Below are 18,779 nucleotides of genomic sequence, written 5' to 3'. Positions count from 1 at the left end.
GGGAGCTCCGTGGTGAAAGGAATATATATAGATTATATATATAAGATTATATTTTACCATTTGAGACTATTTCTCTGTGGTATAACACTTCTTGCTTTGAAGAAATAACCTTGCTTTGTTAGATATAACCTCAATGCCTCACAGCCTCATTTTAAGGCATATATATGTCTATCTTGAAAGCAAAAGTTATCTTCTTCAGATTTCATGAAATTGCCAATGGCTGAAGTAACAAAATAAGGAAAGAAGAAAAAGACTGAAATTGTATTTTTTAACATCAATTAATAAAAATGCAATTTCCTCCTTATTTTTCCTGTATTTTCCCAAAAATTATTTTAATGTTAAACAAATACAAATATTATCTCTTTGATGAAATTTTCATTAATGCATTTTTTTATAGTTCAGATTTCTAAGCAGAAAGCTGTTCCCAAAATGTTAAGGATGAATTTACATAAAGTCTGTTCAATAGATTGTTTACATGTCATGTTTAAGAAGGATGAAGTAATCTTCATTTGCAAATATAGGATGTTTATCAAAAAACATTGCTTCTTGACTAGAATATTGTTTTGTTTTGACCACGAGGGGGTGCAAATGCCTTGTAAGTGTGTATGTCTGCATGGGAATGCAATGACATGGTTATAAATACGATTTTTCTGACCAACAGATATTTCCTGGACTGATTCTCTCAGACATTAAGCCTGCCAAAAGAATGAAGTTCAAGACAGTCTGCTATCTGCTTGTTCAGCTCATGCACTGTCGCAAGATGTTCAAAGCGGAGATCCCTTTTTCCAATGTCATGACATGTGAGGATGACGATAAGGTAATCCATGTGGGCCAAGTGCATCTCTTTGGGCATCAGTTCCAGGACTGCATCAAGCAGACCATCTTTGAGAACATATGGGGTGATGTTACCAGCTGATAAAGAAGTTTATGGTGTTCCTGCTGGAGCTAGAACAATCTAATTCTCACAGTAAAGACAAAATTTAATTGTAAAAATGTCGCTGTTGAGCAGCTAGCAGAGTAATGAAGGCACCAGTTCTCAGTGGCAAGAAGGAATGACCTTTATTGTTTTGATTTCATCACATATATAGAGTTCTCAAAAGTCACCCAGATTGGTCAGTCAGAAGCCTTCCCCCAGGCCTGATTGGCCAGGCCTGCAGTGTCCAAGTTCTGGGACACTGTTCCAATAACATCCAAGCTTTATCTTTATTTATAAAACACAAGAAGAATTCTCGTGGGAAAAACCTGTGCTAGCCACATAAAAAGGCTTCAAATTTGAAGCTGCTCTAGGAAAAGCCAGCATAGGTGTCCTATGTGGCTTTTACTACTTAATTTCACACGAATTAGGATTTCTGAGGCTGTTTCCATCCTTTTAAACATGTCTTCTTTTGCATCTTTTGTCCATCCCAGTCTGAAGCTGGTGGGGGCAAATGCAAACCAACTGAATAATTTTGTATCTCTAGATGGTTCTCTGAAGTATGAAGGGCAACTGATTAGCCAAAACCCCTCTTAGTCCATAGTACAAATCCTAAACATAAAAGTCCCTAATACAAATATGAATTCTGCTTTCATAGATACCTAGTAATGCTGTAAATCAAAATTTCTTTGCCTACTAGTAGTCTGGTTTTCTTATTTTCTATGGATGAATGCACTCAGAAATTTATGGACAAAAACCTTGAGAGTTGCTTGTTCTGTTTCCTTTGACAGCAGGTGGCAATATTACACAGGTCACTCCACCAGTGAGCGGTGGCACTTCAGCATTGAAATCAGTAATTCAGCTTGACTGATTGCTTCACCTTTGCTTTTACCTTTTTTTCTTTTCATTTTTTGAATATTCAGTCTAAATCTTACTTTCAGAAAGCATAACTTTCATATTTTGTGTTTTACATGGGTTTGTGTTTCCTCTGCAGGAAAAGGGGAGAAAAGTCAATTAGTTCCTTTAAAACAGAGTTTAAGGGAAGACATTCAGAAACTCCAGATTTGATTTTGAAATTGGCCATGTACAAAGCCTTCCAATTGTGAGTTAGTGCTATCTTTGAGAAAAAGTAACCCACACATTCTTTGAAGCATATGCAATACTTTACATTGTGTCTTTTGGAAATGTACATATAAATATGGTAATATACACAGAAAATCCCCATGTTAGGGGGATTTCTAAGGGCTCTGACGAAATTTTTCTATGTCAGAACGTTGGCAAAAAAGTTCCACGATGCTATCAAGTAACAGAAACAGTTGTTCTGAGCTTTTGTCACGTTTGTGTAACATGCCATGAATTTATATTATATGATATTAATATAAATACACAGGGTTACAATGTAGGGTTTCTTTAGAGTTTTCAGTCCTCAAATCATGTAAATAATTTAAAACAAGTGGGATCTTTAAAGGCTTTGAAGGCCTTTGAAGGTTTTATTTTATTTATGAGAAATATAACTGCTGGATTTTGATCACATATAAGCATGGTGTAAGTCTACTGTGAGAAATAATGAGATACAAATAAGAGACCTAGGGGAAATTGACATATGTAAGAAACAGCCATTCTGATTAAGGATAGAAACTTTAACCGTTTCAAAATGGCAGAATAGATAATAAAATTTATTCCATATATCAGAATAACACCCATATTCATCTACCCTCAATTCAGATTTTAAAGTAATGTTTATTTAAATGCTGTTTTCCTCACCCCTGTTGTTATACTATAGGCTTAAATTTGAATTGTAAAACATCCCTGAAGATGTATTTCTGCTGCAACTTAGGCAATACATATGTTAATTAATCATAGTTTATTGAGAGCAAAATTGTGTATTTCTGACAGTATTTCTAAAAGCATTCCATTTCCATACAAATTAGTGGTACAAATGTCTGCTTCAAGAGTGCAAATTAATCTGTTTAGAAACACTGAAAATAGTTATTTGGTTGGCTGTTTATGATGTCTAATCCATATATGTCCCCAAGACTAGTTTTCATGTTGAAATGATTAGCTCTTACACCACAGACAATTTACCAGGTAATGGGATCTGATATTTTGAAGAAAAACGTAACCTTATAACTCTTTACTGCTGGTGTTACCTCCTCTCTACATATAAAGCCAGCAAAGCAAGATTTGGAAAGCTACTTCATCTTTGCTAAGTTCATTTTTTTTACAAACATAAAACTAAGGTATCAGTCAGCAGATACCCCTTCCCACTATTCTTAAGTAATAGTTATAAGTATAGTTATAATACTTATAAGTATTCAGCTATAATATACATATAAACTATGTAAGCTAATGAACTGCTCTAGATCACAATTTGTTCACTAATGAGGTACTTCTGAGAATTTCTTGTGAAATAATAAAGGAAACTGCCATTCCTACAAGACAACTTAAATAGTGATTACCATCTTTTTTTACCATCTGGATTAAAAGGATATGTTGCTGTATAGCCTCTAGAGTGGGCTATTGAGGACTGGGTGTTCTGAAGAGACAAATTTTGTTTTCTTCTTTAACATCTTTCTAATGTACTCTACTTATTATATCCTGAGTAGATTTATTGTTTCATCATGTTTGGAATTGTCCTGAACTCTGCAGATACTAGATAAAAAATATTCTTTTAACTTTACAGAAATAGTAGAACGTGCCTGGGCTTGTTTGTCAAAACTCTTCTGGGAAATAAGGCTTGACCACTGTCTAGTCACACTAGTGCAGATCTAGCCATAATGGTTTAGATTAAAGAGCCTTCAACTGAAGATGGCCACCAGGTTGAGATGCTGCTCACTGCCTCTTGAGTGCACTCTGTGAAAAGGGATAGTTTGTCTAAAATCCCTTTCAGATATGCTCTGTGATAAATCTTTTCTGCTGGAAAGGGCTATGAGTGATCATCTAGTTTGTTGTCCTATCTCAGCCACAGAGGAGCCAGTTAGGCACATGTTACCTCCATTAATTTATTGGATGGCTCCACCTGGATCTGCAAGTGCACTTGAGGCACACTCAAGAGGTCTTAACAAGAGAGTGAGTGAGTTAACAGCTGAGTGATTTAAAGATAGTAACACTTGAGATTTCAGACCCTCTATAGTCACATGTGGTCATTGTGCAAGACTTTAAGGTAAACTATCTTTTTGAAATATGTGTTGTTACCTAGACAGTAGGACTTTTCCTGTGTCATGAAGAGTCTGGTTATCTTGTCTTCAAGATGTCCAGAGCTCCGTGTCTTCTGTCAAGGAAATAAACCAAAACAAAATGGCTTTTCTAGGCAAAGTCACCCTGATTGGGAAAAAACTGATTATTTCCTCAGCGGCAGAGAAGTGTCAGGGCCGTATGTGAAAATAATTTCTGGATTAAAATCTTGGAAAGAAGTGAGGTTTTTCTTGTTAATTTGAATGAGATAATGATTTCAGGTAAAGAGTTTTAAAAAGATGACATTCACGCTGAGATAAGAACTCTGTCTTTTCTAGTTGCTCTGTTTAATGAATTCCACATCCTCTCTGTGAGCTTGAAGTAATATGAAAAGCAATGAAAAATTTCAATGCTAATAAAATCTGTGCTTCTTTCATCTGTACTGCAGAGGAGAGCATTAAGGACAGCCTCTGAAAAACTCAGGAATCGTTCCTCTTTTTCTACCAATGTTGTATACAACACTCCAGGAACTCGAGTAAATAGATACATCAGTCGCTTGATAGAGGCCCGGCAAACTGAGTCTGAGATGGCTGACTTGAACTTCATTACCCTGAAGTATAAGCAAATTGAGCGTGAAAATAAAGTAAGGGCGTTCAAACTTATTTTTACTCATTTCAGTGACTATGAGCCAACTAGCATTGGGGTTTGTTTGGGTTTCATGTAATGTTTAAATTCTACTCACTATCTTTAAATACTCCACTGGACTGTCTCTCAGTTAAGAGGGTGACATTATCTCTGCCTTCTATAGAAACACTTTGAAGGGGATAAAAAGAAAGATTGCTATTGTCCTACTTATCAAGGTCCTACTCTATGCTATATATCCTGTATTTTGATCTTTCTTTTGCTTCTCCAAACTGCCTGAGTCACCTGTTTCATGCTGTCTCATTGCAGTGTGTCTGCCTATTCACTCATCTGCTCTGGAGAAGTGTTAATGACAAGAAGATGCATAGGTAGTCTGAGAAGTATTGATCCAGAAATTCTAAAAAATAAAAAAAAAAATTCCAAACATTAAATCTCTGGGACGATTGTAATCATACACCAGCATGACTACTGAAAGCAGGGGATTTTCTCCAAACTTACAAGCACGCATATAAGATAACAATTTTTCCTACCTTGGGGGGGGTGGTTTGTGAATACAAATTGTTTGTGTTTACAGCCTTTAGTTTATGTGTTTTAAAAAGCAAAAGTGTTACGGTTTTGAAGTAATTTGGCAGTAGCATTTTTTATTTTTCCACTCTAAGTCTCTTTATAGTCTAAGATTTCATGTCACAACTGTTTCAAGTTAGACGTCTGTGTGCCATATTAGATCTAAAGTTTTTAAGGTTTTGAGCATAAATTTTGTTTACAAGTTTCCCAAGTAATTTATTGTTTGACTGTAACTTTTTTCTTTCAACATGAAAGGTCTGCTGATGTAAATGAGATTGAACTTTGGATCTTTCTGAGAAAACACTGATGTGTTTCCACCCTCAAAAAGCATCTTCTTGTTAATACTGTAGCTTAGTGTAATCAGGGACAGTAGCTGCTCAAAACTGAGCCCTTGTATCTCATTAGCAGCTGCCTCCAAGTCCACTCATTAGTATCCTGTCCTGAGCAGCTGAGGGGACAGGGCTTCTTTAAGGGAGCACCCAGGGATGTCTGGACTTTTTCATGATGAGTAAGTAGATGAAGTGCCATCCTCTTCTGGTTCAAAGTGGCCGAACTTTTTTCTCGAAAAGATAAATTTATATTTGAACCTAACCCAGTTTTGTCTAGTTATGGGGTGAAACAGAAGTCTGTCAAGGAAATGTGTAGACTTGCCTCATCTGTTTTTTTCATGTAAATTAAGTCATGGTGATTGTAAACTAGGTAGGGGCCTGTTTTATTTTAGGATATAGTTCTTTCTTGCAGAGAATGGACAAGTGTGGGTGTCTGGGTATATATAAGATTCTTACTGTCTTCATTTCTTCCTTTCTTTAACAGTACCACCAGCTCCAGGATGAGTACTTCACCAGTGCTGTAGTTCTCTCACTAATTCTAGCTGCCTTATTTGGCCTTGTCTACCTTCTAATAATACCACAGTAAGTTTCTGTCTTTTGCCATCATAACTCAAAGTGGAGTATCCTCAGGCATCCTGCACAGGTCAAAAGTTAAAGTCTTTGGAACAGGAGTGGGCACCTAGGTTGGTGCTCTCTCACATGAGAGATTCTCTGTTAGTATACCCTCAGTTTAATTGCTATCTCTTTCATTTGTCCAAAGGAGACACTTTTCACTATCTTTTATTTTTCCTTTTGTAGAAGGATACTTAGAAAAAAAACTTCACATTTCATTGTTTATTTAAACTTTCAGTGGTGATTTTCAAATTACTTAAAGCATTTCTGCATTACAAACAAAGGTGTTATTGCAGCTTTTCTAAACATGTTTGTGCTACTTTGGATTAAGTACTTCAGGTATTCATAGCAACGTAGATAAAACTATACAGAATTTAATGGGAACTAAGTACTGAAAGTATCCACCCAGCTGCATTGAGGCCTGCATTTATACCCTGAGGTTTTTGGTATCAGCACTATCCCTACATAAACTGCCTAGTGCATAGTTTGGCTATGCACACATAACTTGCAGTCCGACCTTGACTGCACTAAAGCAAACGCAACCAAATGATGTATTTGGGAAGTGTCCTATGCCTATTGTTGAGTGATTACGTAGTGATTACTTCAGATTTTGTCAGTTCTATGTGAATGCTTACTAAATAAAAAATAATTAGACCACTTCCAAATCTAGAGTTTATAATAAGTAGATAGAATTGTGTGTATAAAAGATACAAAAATTATCAGTAATGAACTTTTTTCAGACTAGAATATCAAAACATTAAAAAAAAACTTTACTCACTTTTACTAATTATTAGGATTTCAGTGGGAATAGAACTGGCTGCAGGATAAGGCTTTTGAAAATTCCATTTAAGTTATGGTCTTTTCCATTCAGAAATCCTCAGTCAGAATAATACTTGTATATTCTATTGTTTCTAGTTCAAAGATTGAAAAAGTTTTTTCACTTTAATAAAATACCAATACTAGTTTCTAATATAGTACTTTTGAGCTAAAGAACTCAAAATCACTGACAAGAATCATCATTTACGTCATCATTTCCAGACTAATGACTCTGCTGACTAATTGGAACATTGTTAAGAAGTCTTTCACTTTCTTCTGCAGTGAGCCACAGCTGCAGTACATGGCAGTTTTGAACAAGAAGAAACCAAGAGTATGAGTGTAGTTGAAACTAGAAGGAATTTCCAAGAATCGTATGATAACCTTTCAGAAAACTACTGTCACTTAAAAGCAGCTGGACCGAGATTCAGTTGAATTCCTGATCTGACAGACACACAAGCTCCAGCTCCAGAATATCACCACTGAAGGTCATGAAGATGGGCTAGTTTAGTTAAAAAAACCACATGCTGAATGTTTCTAAGTTCTTCCATCTGGGTGGGGGCTTCATACAGCCAAATTACTGTTCTTCATGGGCTCTTCCCTCACTGTGACACAGATGCAAACATGAGCTAAATTAAAATTTTGGAAGTATAGGAAAATTTCTCCTCTTTCCATAATTTGGAGCTTTAAGTTGCTCTTTAGATTGCCAAAAGTAGTTGTAGGTATGGCAAGAGAATACAAAATCCAAGACAAGACTTGCAGTATGTTGTTCTGATGGGAGAAGATGAATATCACGATATTTCAAGGAGGAGATTCAACTCTAGACAAGAAAATATCGTATGAAAGTCAGTTACTGCATAAATATGCAGAAATCAATGGGCTTGCCATTCTCACAATTTCCATCATCATTTGAGCAAAACAGCTTCTCAACTAAAGACACATTTTATATCCCCAGATGGAGTTGGTGAAATTAAGGCTATGTTCCTGTCAACCTAAGCTGCCCAATTGTGGAGGTACACATGCAGTGTAGCCACTAAAAGCCATGACTGTGAACCCTTCTAATGTCTTATTCTGTGTTTATTTCTTAAAAAACAATGTAGTCCTTTTTAGATGTCAACCCAAATGCCTTTCAGGGACCCACTCAGCACTAGTGTCAGTACTTGGCTATTGCTGCCTTATAAGATGTTGTTGCAGACATGTCCCCTGCATTCTTTGCTAGCATGCTACCATCCTGAATACAAATGAATTCTCTAGAGGCATGAGAGCCTGCCTCAATTAATACTTGTATTCAGAATCCACACTGACAGCACCCAAAGTCAACTTCCTATTCTGGGTACACATACTACACCTCAGAATTCTCCCTGTTCCTGTATCAGTAGGAGCTGTTACATGAATTTGAAATCAAACTCAAATAGTTAAAAATTCTAAAGGAGAATTGCACATTTCTGCTGTTAGAAACCCTGTATAAACACTCTTTCCACAGTAATTGTCAAGGGCACATATATGCTGGAATCCATGGCTGACATGGCTTCTGGACTGGGTAGTTTGTTCTCACAAGTTAGAAAAGAAGGTGTGAAGATCATATTATGCTGCTGTCATACAGCCCTGCTTCCATGGTTGGAATGGGGCCAGGCTGCCCCTGAGCAGAAATCAGATGCACCAGAACTGGTGGACTAAATTTTATCAGTTTGTTCATGTCCATAAGGTGCTTTTCCAAGAGAAGTTTTCTGGGGAAGGAAAGTTCTTGGTTTGCACCCCTCTTCTCATGAAGAACAAGCCTATTTTGACAGATCAGAACAGGGAAGATTTAGAATTTAATAATTATTACAGCATCTTTGTGAAACTTAAGATTTGTCTACTATTGAGGAAGATTCAAAAGGAAGTAGTTGTTCTGTTTCAACAGAAAGCAGTCTGGTCTGATTTTATTTTATTTGATAAGTGTCTGAATTGAATGATCATTGATTTCTTTGAGAAAGAGGGCATCTTTGAGAAAGAGAGATTAGAAGGAAAAAGCATCTGGTAACTGTTGACACAACTGCTAAGGCAAGTAATTGAGTTACACACGCCTCTTACAAGAGTCATTATGCTGAATATTCTGCATTAGCCTACAATTAGAAAGTGTCTTTCCTGACATACCATACATTCGAATTTTTGAGGTTCTTTGATCTCCTCGCTGAGGTCAGAATGGGGACCATATACAAGAGCATTTACTAATTTCTCAGTCTTGAGACCAGTGGACTTCACTGTTAAATTTCCTCTGTGATGGTTAGTATAACAGCAAGGTTGGGGAGGAGATCCTCCACCATTTATTTTAAATACTATTTCTGAAGGACCCCAAACAGCAGTTTGTTCTCATCTACTACTGACTTGCATTGCATTACTTCTGTTGTGTTTTGATTCTAGGAGTACCATAGTTCTTGTTCTCCTGGTGTTCTGCATGTGCTTCCTAGTGGCTTGTATTATGTATCTACATGTCACACGAGTACAAGTAAGTAATTTAAGATTTTGTGACTATTCTTTTTGGTGGCCCTGCTGTGTTTGTCCTCTGAAGCCATCGGTGTATGCTTCACAGATTCATAGTCCGAAATCCATGTGCTTTAAAGTTCCTTGGTAAGTAATGTGTTAGACCAAAGATAGATCATCTGAAAGTAGACTTTTTACATGTGTAATCATTACAGCAGTGTAGCATTCAGTGCGATTAATTCTATGCTTCTGTTTTGCTAAATCTTCCCTGAATGCCTACCACTAAATACTATGTTCAGATAAACAACTGCTTTAACCTGACTTTTACTCCTTTCTGACTACAAAACACACTAGTTCTCCTTTCATTCCAACTGGTATCTGGGTATAAAGTCCTGCTAAATTCCCCTCTGTTTTCAAAATTTTTCCTGGCAAAACAGCAGCTATTTTGATAGTAAAGCACAATGCTTTGCACACACAATTCTTGGCCTTTTCAAAACCTTTAGTAATGATTAATTTTCCTGCATTATATTTTCGCAACAGTAATGATGCAGAAGGACATTTGGTTGTTTTAGGGGAGAAATAGGTCTGACAGATCAGAATAAAGCATCTACAGTCTAATTTTCTGATGAAAGAATTCTGTAGTGGGTTAATCTAAATTTATTCTTTTCAGACAAATATCAGGAGAAAACACCTACGCAGTTAATCAGCTTTGCTGGTTAGCACACATTAATATTAATTTTAACTTTTAAAAAATGCCCTTAGCAGGAGAAAAGCATGTGCTTTCATGGAAACATAAATAGTATACTAACAGAGTATCAGGTACAGAACAGAACCTTATTTTTACACTTACAAAATTATCTGGGAGTAATTTTGCTGATCTCTTTTTTTATTAGGGCAGAGTAGTTTATCATCTGCTCTTGTCTCTATAGATGGTAGAAATGCAGAGAAAGTTTGTAGGAAGTAGCTGCTGTTTATACTATTTCCCTGGGGCTAGTGCAAGCTTAAGTCTTCCATCTGTTTTGTCAGTCAAGAAAATTTGTATTTATTTCCGTTTCCTCTAGAGGTTCAATACTGTACAGGATCAAATCCAGCATTAGAAAAATAAAAAACCATAAAACCTTAGAATATCACAATTAAAAATTTTATGGCGACTTTTTTTTGTATAATAAAAAAAAATTAATATGGCGTTGATAATGGATATAGAGTTGTAAAACAGTCATTCCCCTATTTTTTTCAGTCTCCTGGCACTTATTTGCTCTTCACAGTGCACAAGTGACTCAGTTTCTCCATGCTTTAGCATTAAATGCCTTACTCATAAAACTATTTTGATAGTATTTCACTGTACCAGTTACCTAGCATTTTGGTAGGAATCTGACATTATTTATTTAGTTAATAAAAATTCCACAAAAAAAAAAAAACAGAGAAAACGAAGCCAAAAATTCTATGCTATCATACTAATACTTACACTGGTGTAGCAACTTAAGGCAGATCCATTATACAAATCTACTGTTGATATTATGTTGATTGCTCCACACGTATATTTACATGGACTTGACCCATACTGAAGCCAGAATGTATTTGTAGATCATACTTTCTTTTTTTTTCTGTAATTTTCATGTGCCACAGCCCATATGAAGTTGATTCATCTATAACTACCTCAAGGTTTTAATAATGTGGTTGCACATACAGGGAAATGTCTCAGCTCATGTGAAAGGAAGGGGACACATTTCAATGCATGATTTCTGTTGTACCAAGGCTACAGTAGCTCCTCTCTATGTGTACTTTGCTGCCTGCTGGCGGCTATGTTCTTGATGTCGGTGAAGTGAACAGCTTTTCTTCAAAACTGGTGATTTTCTTCCAAAAGTCAGGTGTTTGCTTGCTCCATTTGACCTTACATGAAATTCAACCTTGGTAAATCTGAGCTTCCTTCTTTTAAAGACACGGGATGGTTCACACTTAAAATCTGACTGTTTCTTGGATTTAATTCTTGACCCTTGAAGTCACTGGAAGAAGTCCTGCAGTCTGAAAGATATATCCAGTAGATAATAGATGTTCCAAACATACTTAGTGCAAGGGGAAAGGAAGGAAAGCAGCTTTACCTGGAAGCAGAGCAGATCAGTATGACTGGAACGGGCCTAAGTACACAGCCGGACAGATTTACCCTTCCTCTCTCACTTTCTGTCACAGCCTTCATAGCAGAAAGATCCTGACACTTAATAGTGTGATAAATGGAGTCAGGGTAAAAATGGAAGTAAACAAAACATTCACAAGACTCCATTTCACCAGATATTTTTGTTCTCTACTGCTGTTTCTGACAAATTCCATGTTTGTATGAGTCACAATAATTAAAACTACCCTGGCATTTAATATGCTATTTAAAACAGAAGATGCATATACCACTCCAAAATTCTATGCTGTCATAGTATGTTCTCTTGATCATAATTTGGAGCTGAAAATTCACAAGGCAAAATTTGCTTTGGGTATTTTCCCCATGAGAGCAAAATCAAATGCCATCCTAATATTTTATTTGCATCATGAGTAGACATACAACTAAAATTTCTAAGTTTTAATTATAGTGAGAAATAATGTATAGCAATAATAATTTCACATTTATTATCTCCAAAAGTGCAATTACCATTAAAATACATCTATGCAATAATAACTGCTTAACAATTATTACACAACAATACTGCAACTTCATAATTTGCAGTACAGGTGAAATTTCTGTATCCCTTATTCACTTCTCTTTATAGACTACTTAAAAATAACAACCCCACTTTAGAAATATTTTAAATATTTTATCTATAAACATTTTTTTTCTTCCTTAGTGTTTTCCAGGGTGCCTGACAATACAAATTCGTACCATTTTGTGTATTTTTATTGTGATCTTAATATACTCTGTGGCTCAAGGCTGTGTGGTGAGTATTTAAATCAAGTATTGTTTAAGTTAGCATTCTGTTTAAAGAACAAGCCGGTGCAGATCCATTAAACCCATGCCACATTCTCATCTGATGAATTCCTATTCATTTTATTGCTCATATTTGCAGAGCATGCTTCTTCGAAATTAAATCCCTTTGCTGCAATTTGAACTTTCATTGCCCTGAGACAGGGTATTGAATCAGGAATGAAAAAGCTATTAGCAAATTACACAATAAGTTGCAAATTAATACCTAGTCAAAACCAATATAAATTTGTATGTCAAGCCTTAGCATCATATAGACTGCTGATGTCATGTGCTTTAGGGAAAACTGTTTTTAAATGTTCAACTTGTTTACTAGTTCAATGGCTAATATTTTGTGACAGACAAGGTATGGTGTCAAAACAAGATTACTATTTCTATGTGGAAACTTACAGAACATATTTCTGTGTAATAACAGGTGGATATTTTTAGTCCAGGCAGATCAGAAAAGCTAAAGAGATCTTCAAATATTGACAGTTTTGCGTAATGAGAAGAGGTACTTACACTGTGCTACTTATATGATCCATTCACATCTAATGTCTAAAAAGCTTCTGTTGTATGAAATGAATGTGCTCAGTACTTCTGAAAATTGAGCATCTTTTACTGTAAATTAGCATCTTTCACTGTAAATTTTACTGTACATTAGAGAGTTCAACAAGGTGGACTTGAATTCAAATGGTATTCAAACTTCCACTCAAGTATTCATCATTTGGTTGCCTTGATAAATCCCTAGCACTCAATTTAAGCATTTTGGCTGCTATTGATAACAAATTAAACATGTTAGGGTACTTGAAGGAAAGAATCCACACAAAAATAGCACACTAAACACAACTGGAAATGCTGAGAAGGCAGATGTTTCAAATCATGCCTCTCTGTGGGAATTCAACAATGTGTTCTGACCATTAAGAAGACATGAGCAATTCTTAGTGCTGAGATGCCAAGCCCCATATTTTGTGTATTCACTCATCCCTGATCCTGTCCTGAGAACATACACCAAGCTTATCCCCATGAACTGACTGGGAAGAGGGTCCCTTTTCTGCGAATTCCAATGTCCTCAGAGGTACCGAGAATTACCGATGTTGAGACATTTCTGGGAATTCCTGAACATCAGCTGTGTGAGTAACACACAGCCCTAATAGCGCACAGACATACATACACTTCTTAATGTGGACATAAACCCAAAATGCATAGTGTTTTGAGTGACTCCAGGCTAGCTTCTCAGCAAGTCCTGTCTATCCAACTTTGGGATTGAGATAAGTTATGACAGCTAAAACCTTTGTCAATTAGCCTCCACAGATCTGACACATACTTTGACCAAATGAAACAAGCACCATTGTTGACACTTAGAGATGGTGAAAATGAGAAACAGACTGAGCGTAATACAATGCTGAACAGGGGAAGAAGACAGATTAGAATTCAGAAGTTCTGACTTCCAACAAGGCAGTGATCATTCAGTTACAATTTAGAATAGGTCACAAATACAACTCTATTCTTTCCTGAACAAAAAATAACTTGTAACCTAAGGAGAAATGTTTAGTCTGTAGAAATTACTAGTTCCTGAAAAGTAATCCCTCTAGAATTATCTGTTGGAAGACCTAGGTATTGAGGTTTCGCTACTGGTTGTACAGGAGATGATGTTTTCCTGGATGGATTGCAGATCATTGATGAAGCCCTCACACGTGTATATTTTTGGATGAGTTTAATATGAAAGTATTTTTGAGGGATATTGAACAAAATCACATTAAAGGGATTTTTAATTTCACTCTGCCTCATTTCATAGTGTTAGCCATTATGAGTTTAAGTCACATTTTATTTATTATGTCTCATCTTTCTAAGTTACTACAGCTCCCTGTAAAATACATGGTTTAACCTTCAGGTTGTCTGTTACTTTATAGTATGCAATAAAATTTCATTGTCAGTGGTTGGGATGAAATAAAAAGGTCTTATAATGCACTCAGAAGAGAAGCCTAAATACAGGGCAGGGCTTATGTGACAGTGGCTGTTAAATCAATTTCACGCTACCATCCCACTCTCCCCACTTATACTAACTCTTATCTTTTTCCTTTGTAAGAGGTGAAGGTTGGACTGCAGTTAAAACTGGAGCTCTAGGGACTTGCACTATTTGCCAGAAATTCCTATGTTCTTTGGGTAACAGCTCTGAGATATGTACATGACATTGTCTTTAGAAAAAGCAGGTTAAATTTCCCCAAATTTCCCACAAGAAATATAGAAAAAAAAATTATTTCCCAGTCTAAGAAGGAAATGGAACTCCCTGGATAGCAGAAATGACAGGGATAATTAAAGATGACTCCTTGAATTTGAATCACATGAATGCTGTCACTCCTTGAATGTGACAGCAGAAGTAGCTGTGAGATGGAAAAAGACATGCTTAGTTTTTCACTCAATTAAAATATTTTTATTTTATTTTTAAGTAATTGAAGTTTATATGATTTACATAGTCAGTAAAACAAACACATTTATTTCTGTGCTCTGTACAAGAGCTGTTTTCACCTGCATGGCCACATAAAATGTTAACTGAAGTCTTTAATTTTGCAGGAATATGCTGGCTTGAGAATCTCTTAGGTTTGAGAACTGAGAGGGAAATTCTTCAACTAAGCCTACACTTCAATTGTTTACCCTTACTGGTAATTAACAAATTGTGTCTCTCCCCTAAAACTCAGTGGAACTTTGCAGGAAAAGGAGATTTTAATACAGCATTGAGCTGAGTGGGAACTCCACAGCCAGATTTTTCCAGTTAGAAATTAATTACAGTCAGCCTCCACAGTAACTACATTTCTATTTATTTCATATTTAACTTTTTCTCCTTCTCACCTCTCCTATCTTTTCTAGGTTGGCTGCATGCCTTGGGTTTGGAATAGCAATTCTAGCAGCTCAATAGTTATAATTTCTCCTGGTGGAACAAATAAAACAATGAATGAACTTCCATGTGACACAGCCCACTATGCTTTCCTTTCCTGTGTAGTGGGGACTCTCACCTTGGCAATATTTCTACGTGTATCTTCATTGCCAAAAATGATTCTCCTGCTTTTTGTTACAATTTTATACATAGTTATTCTGGAACTCAGTGGTTACAGAAAAGCAGTGGGGTAGGTATCTTACAAAAGTAAAGGAATGGTTAATTTTCTATAAATAGTCACACATTGACTACTTATCTCTGAATTGGCCTCTCATGTTCGGTGCTGCCTAGGGCTATAGACTCAGTAGAGCATAAGAAATACTTCAGCCATCCTCTTCCCAGCAATTGTAGGATCTAGTAACTTCAATCAAGAGACCAGCTATTGGGAGCTAGCAACTGTTACCCCATTGTTCTGTCGTTTTGTGGTAATGTACCCCAGCTGAGCACATCTATCATGTGGAGTAGAAGAACACATCTACCACGTCTATCATGTGGAGTAGAAGAACACAGTTAAAAACTTCCATAATTCAGCAGCCCCCAGTCAATCCCAATTTCAATTAAGCTTTTGAGCTTTTCAATGTTTTTATATTTCCTAATTAAAAACATGCACACACATTAAAGTAATACATAGCATTATAAAATCCTCAAGAAGTTGCATGCTGGTGTGATGCAGTAATCAGATGTACTGTCACCCATCTCCCTGCCCGGATGAGCCTCTTCAGAAAAGGCTAGTGGTTAGGGGATACCCATGTTTTCTAAACTAAAGATTTGATATTAAAAATATGCAGTGTTAGGTATTAGATCTGGAATAACCCATTTATTTTCTTCTTATTTTTAAGGGGCGGCTCCTTTTATATGCGTGGTTATGAACCAATGCTAGCTATTTTGCTATTTTCTTGTGCTTTGGCACTGCATTCAAGACAGGTGGACTTGAAACTGCGTCTGGACTACCTCTGGGCAGTGCAGGTAAATCACAGGACTTTATAGTATCTATGCACACAAAATGATGTCTCACTTTTTGATTTGGTTTTCAAATACTTTCAGGGCAAAACACTTGGACTCAGACACTGAAAATGTCTTTTGGATTTCACAGAGAAAGATTATTTTAGAGATTTCTTTCTACAGACCTATAAAGCTCTTTTTTCCTGGAGAAGTGATTTTTTGTTTGTTTGCAGCTGTTCCAGTATATCATTAATCAAATAATATATTTGTATCCAAGGCACATTAGGAACAGACTGTTAGCAACATAAATTTGAGATAAACAAGTTAAATCCATGGGGTTTTTTTATCTTATTACGAAAAGGGGTGAAAGTAAGTCAATATTCAGGTAAACTGAAAAGAAGGAAATAAAACTGGTAAAAGAAAATATTTGAACCTATATCCTACAATGAAACTATGGAATTCTTTCCCAGAGGAAAATTAGAAATTCGTTTAGATACCATAAGCAGGTACCTTTTTTTCAAATATATTTTATAACTGTCATAATTACAGAAAAATCTGTAGAAATTATATTAGCCATAACACGGGCATCAGGATATGTCTATCTCCTGCCACACCTCTCAGCAGTCCAATTTCCACCTCCAAAGTGTTTCACACTGGCCCTCAAGGGAAGGAGAAAGTTGAATGTATAAGTTTGTTCGGTGGAATTTGGAAGTTATCCTTACAGTAAATCTTACACTCCTGTAGTTCACAGAGACCACATTCTGTTCTCATCTGTACTCTGTTAACTGTGTCCTCAAGAGGACTGTATAAATCATCATAGCACTTGCTTTTACAAAAAACATCAGGACTGGGACACATGGTTTACTGATTGACAGGAACGCATCCCTGGCTCCACTGTATTACCTAAAAGGGAGAAATCAGTTATGACTTAGCTTTGCTATCTTCTGCTTGGAAAGGTTTTCTACCTAGCAGTTAAGCTTCATTGGGGTTTTTCATTTGTCTTGATGTCCAAGATTCTGTTCCCCTCCTTTATGCTTTAAGATTATCCTGTTCTACAATTTCCATGAGGTCTGTACTGTTCAACTGAGTGGGATCATTTAATTTAATTTTTGTTCTATGAGCTGCAGTTTTGGTAGCTGCTCTGCCTGTCAGCCTCAGGAGCTTGTTTTGGATAAACTGGTACTAGTTTCTGTTTGCTGTGGTGTCAAGTACAATTTGATCGCCTGATTTTGAAATTTAGTGCAGCACATCTCACTGGATAGTTGCTAACTTTATATGGGGTGGCACACAGTGGAAGTATGTGAGTGCCATATGATCCATGAATACAAGACCTTCTGTATGTTATTCCTAGCCCTGAAATAGAGTAGCAGCAATGTACCAGTTTTGCTATCCTGTGACCTTTCAGTGGATCAAGAGTGAGTTCCAGCATCTTAAATACTTTTCATCATTCCAGCAACTGTGACTTGCATGGCAAAATGGGCATCCCTAATGGAAGTACTGCTCAAAGGTTCTTAGTTTTAAGTTAGCTTTTAATTAGCAATGATTTAGTTTAAAAGACTTAAGTACAGGAGTATGGGGTGCTCATCTAATGACAGACCAGAGCTGGACTTGGACAGTGGTAAAGGAAGAAATATGAACTTTTTCTGTTTTTTGGAGACAGGTTATATAAAAATACGTAGTCAATTATCACTATTGTTAAAAGCATTATGCACTTTCTCCGAGGGAAGAAATAAGGGGAGATAACACATCAAATTTCAATATTCTCTTGTGGCATTTTCAGGTACCATTTCAAAAAGTGCTTTTCATCTGAGAAGATCAAATGCCATTTTCAAATCTTTTCCATTGCAAATCAGAGACTTACGTGGTACCACCTTGTCTGTGAGGTTTGCATGATGATAATGAGAAAGTAAAAATTCAGTTTAGGTAGAAAATTCAGAATTTAGGGATCAACATAACTACCATTCTCTGAAATCAGAATATTGGGTAGGTTCTTGGCTTCTTAAATGATCTGGGCATATACTTTTCATCTTCTCAATTGCAAGTGGAATATCTATTCCCTGTAAAGCAAGTAATAGTGGATAACACATTAAAAGAAATGCTGCTCTGTGTATGTTTGCTCTGTATATGCTTGCTCTGTGCACTGGTTGTAACTGATATTTAGTCCAAGGACTAATTAATGTAACATGCAGAAGTACTGTCCATGATGGATGTTACAGAAGTGGTTATGGTGCTTACCTCTTCAAATGCATAGCTGAAAAAGAAAACCAAAATACTGTCTTTGTATTTGCTATGTTCTTCAGCACAGTAAAAATCTGAGTATTAAAAGCTCAAAGAATACCATTTATTGGAAATATTTACATGTTAAAGCTGCCTTTGAATAGTTAGCAAACTCCAGGCTACTAATTGTTTAACAGCCTTTAAGAGGAGACAAATAAGAGTCAGTTTTCTCTA

General features: G+C 36.2%; 1 protein-coding gene across 2 annotated transcripts in view; it reads left to right on the top strand.

Annotated features, from left to right (window-relative positions):
* The window catches only part of ADCY1 (adenylate cyclase 1), a 170,259-nt gene that overhangs the window by 111,754 nt on the left and 39,726 nt on the right, over positions 1–18,779 (top strand). For both annotated transcript variants that reach the window (XM_085051677.1, XM_085051674.1), the window contains exons 8-14: positions 662–817; positions 4,536–4,730; positions 6,107–6,204; positions 9,451–9,535; positions 12,339–12,428; positions 15,320–15,576; positions 16,226–16,352. In XM_085051677.1, coding sequence (XP_084907803.1) covers positions 662–817; positions 4,536–4,730; positions 6,107–6,204; positions 9,451–9,535; positions 12,339–12,428; positions 15,320–15,576; positions 16,226–16,352 — 1,008 coding nt within the window. The remainder of the gene's footprint in view (positions 1–661; positions 818–4,535; positions 4,731–6,106; positions 6,205–9,450; positions 9,536–12,338; positions 12,429–15,319; positions 15,577–16,225; positions 16,353–18,779) is intronic.

This window comes from Lichenostomus cassidix, chromosome 2 (genome assembly GCF_008360975.1).
Source record: "Lichenostomus cassidix isolate B80296 chromosome 2, HeHo_3.0, whole genome shotgun sequence".
In the NCBI taxonomy this organism is placed as follows: Eukaryota; Metazoa; Chordata; class Aves; order Passeriformes; family Meliphagidae; genus Lichenostomus; species Lichenostomus cassidix.
Note: the sequence above shows the minus strand (reverse complement) of the source record. Positions and strands in the feature narration are given on the sequence as shown.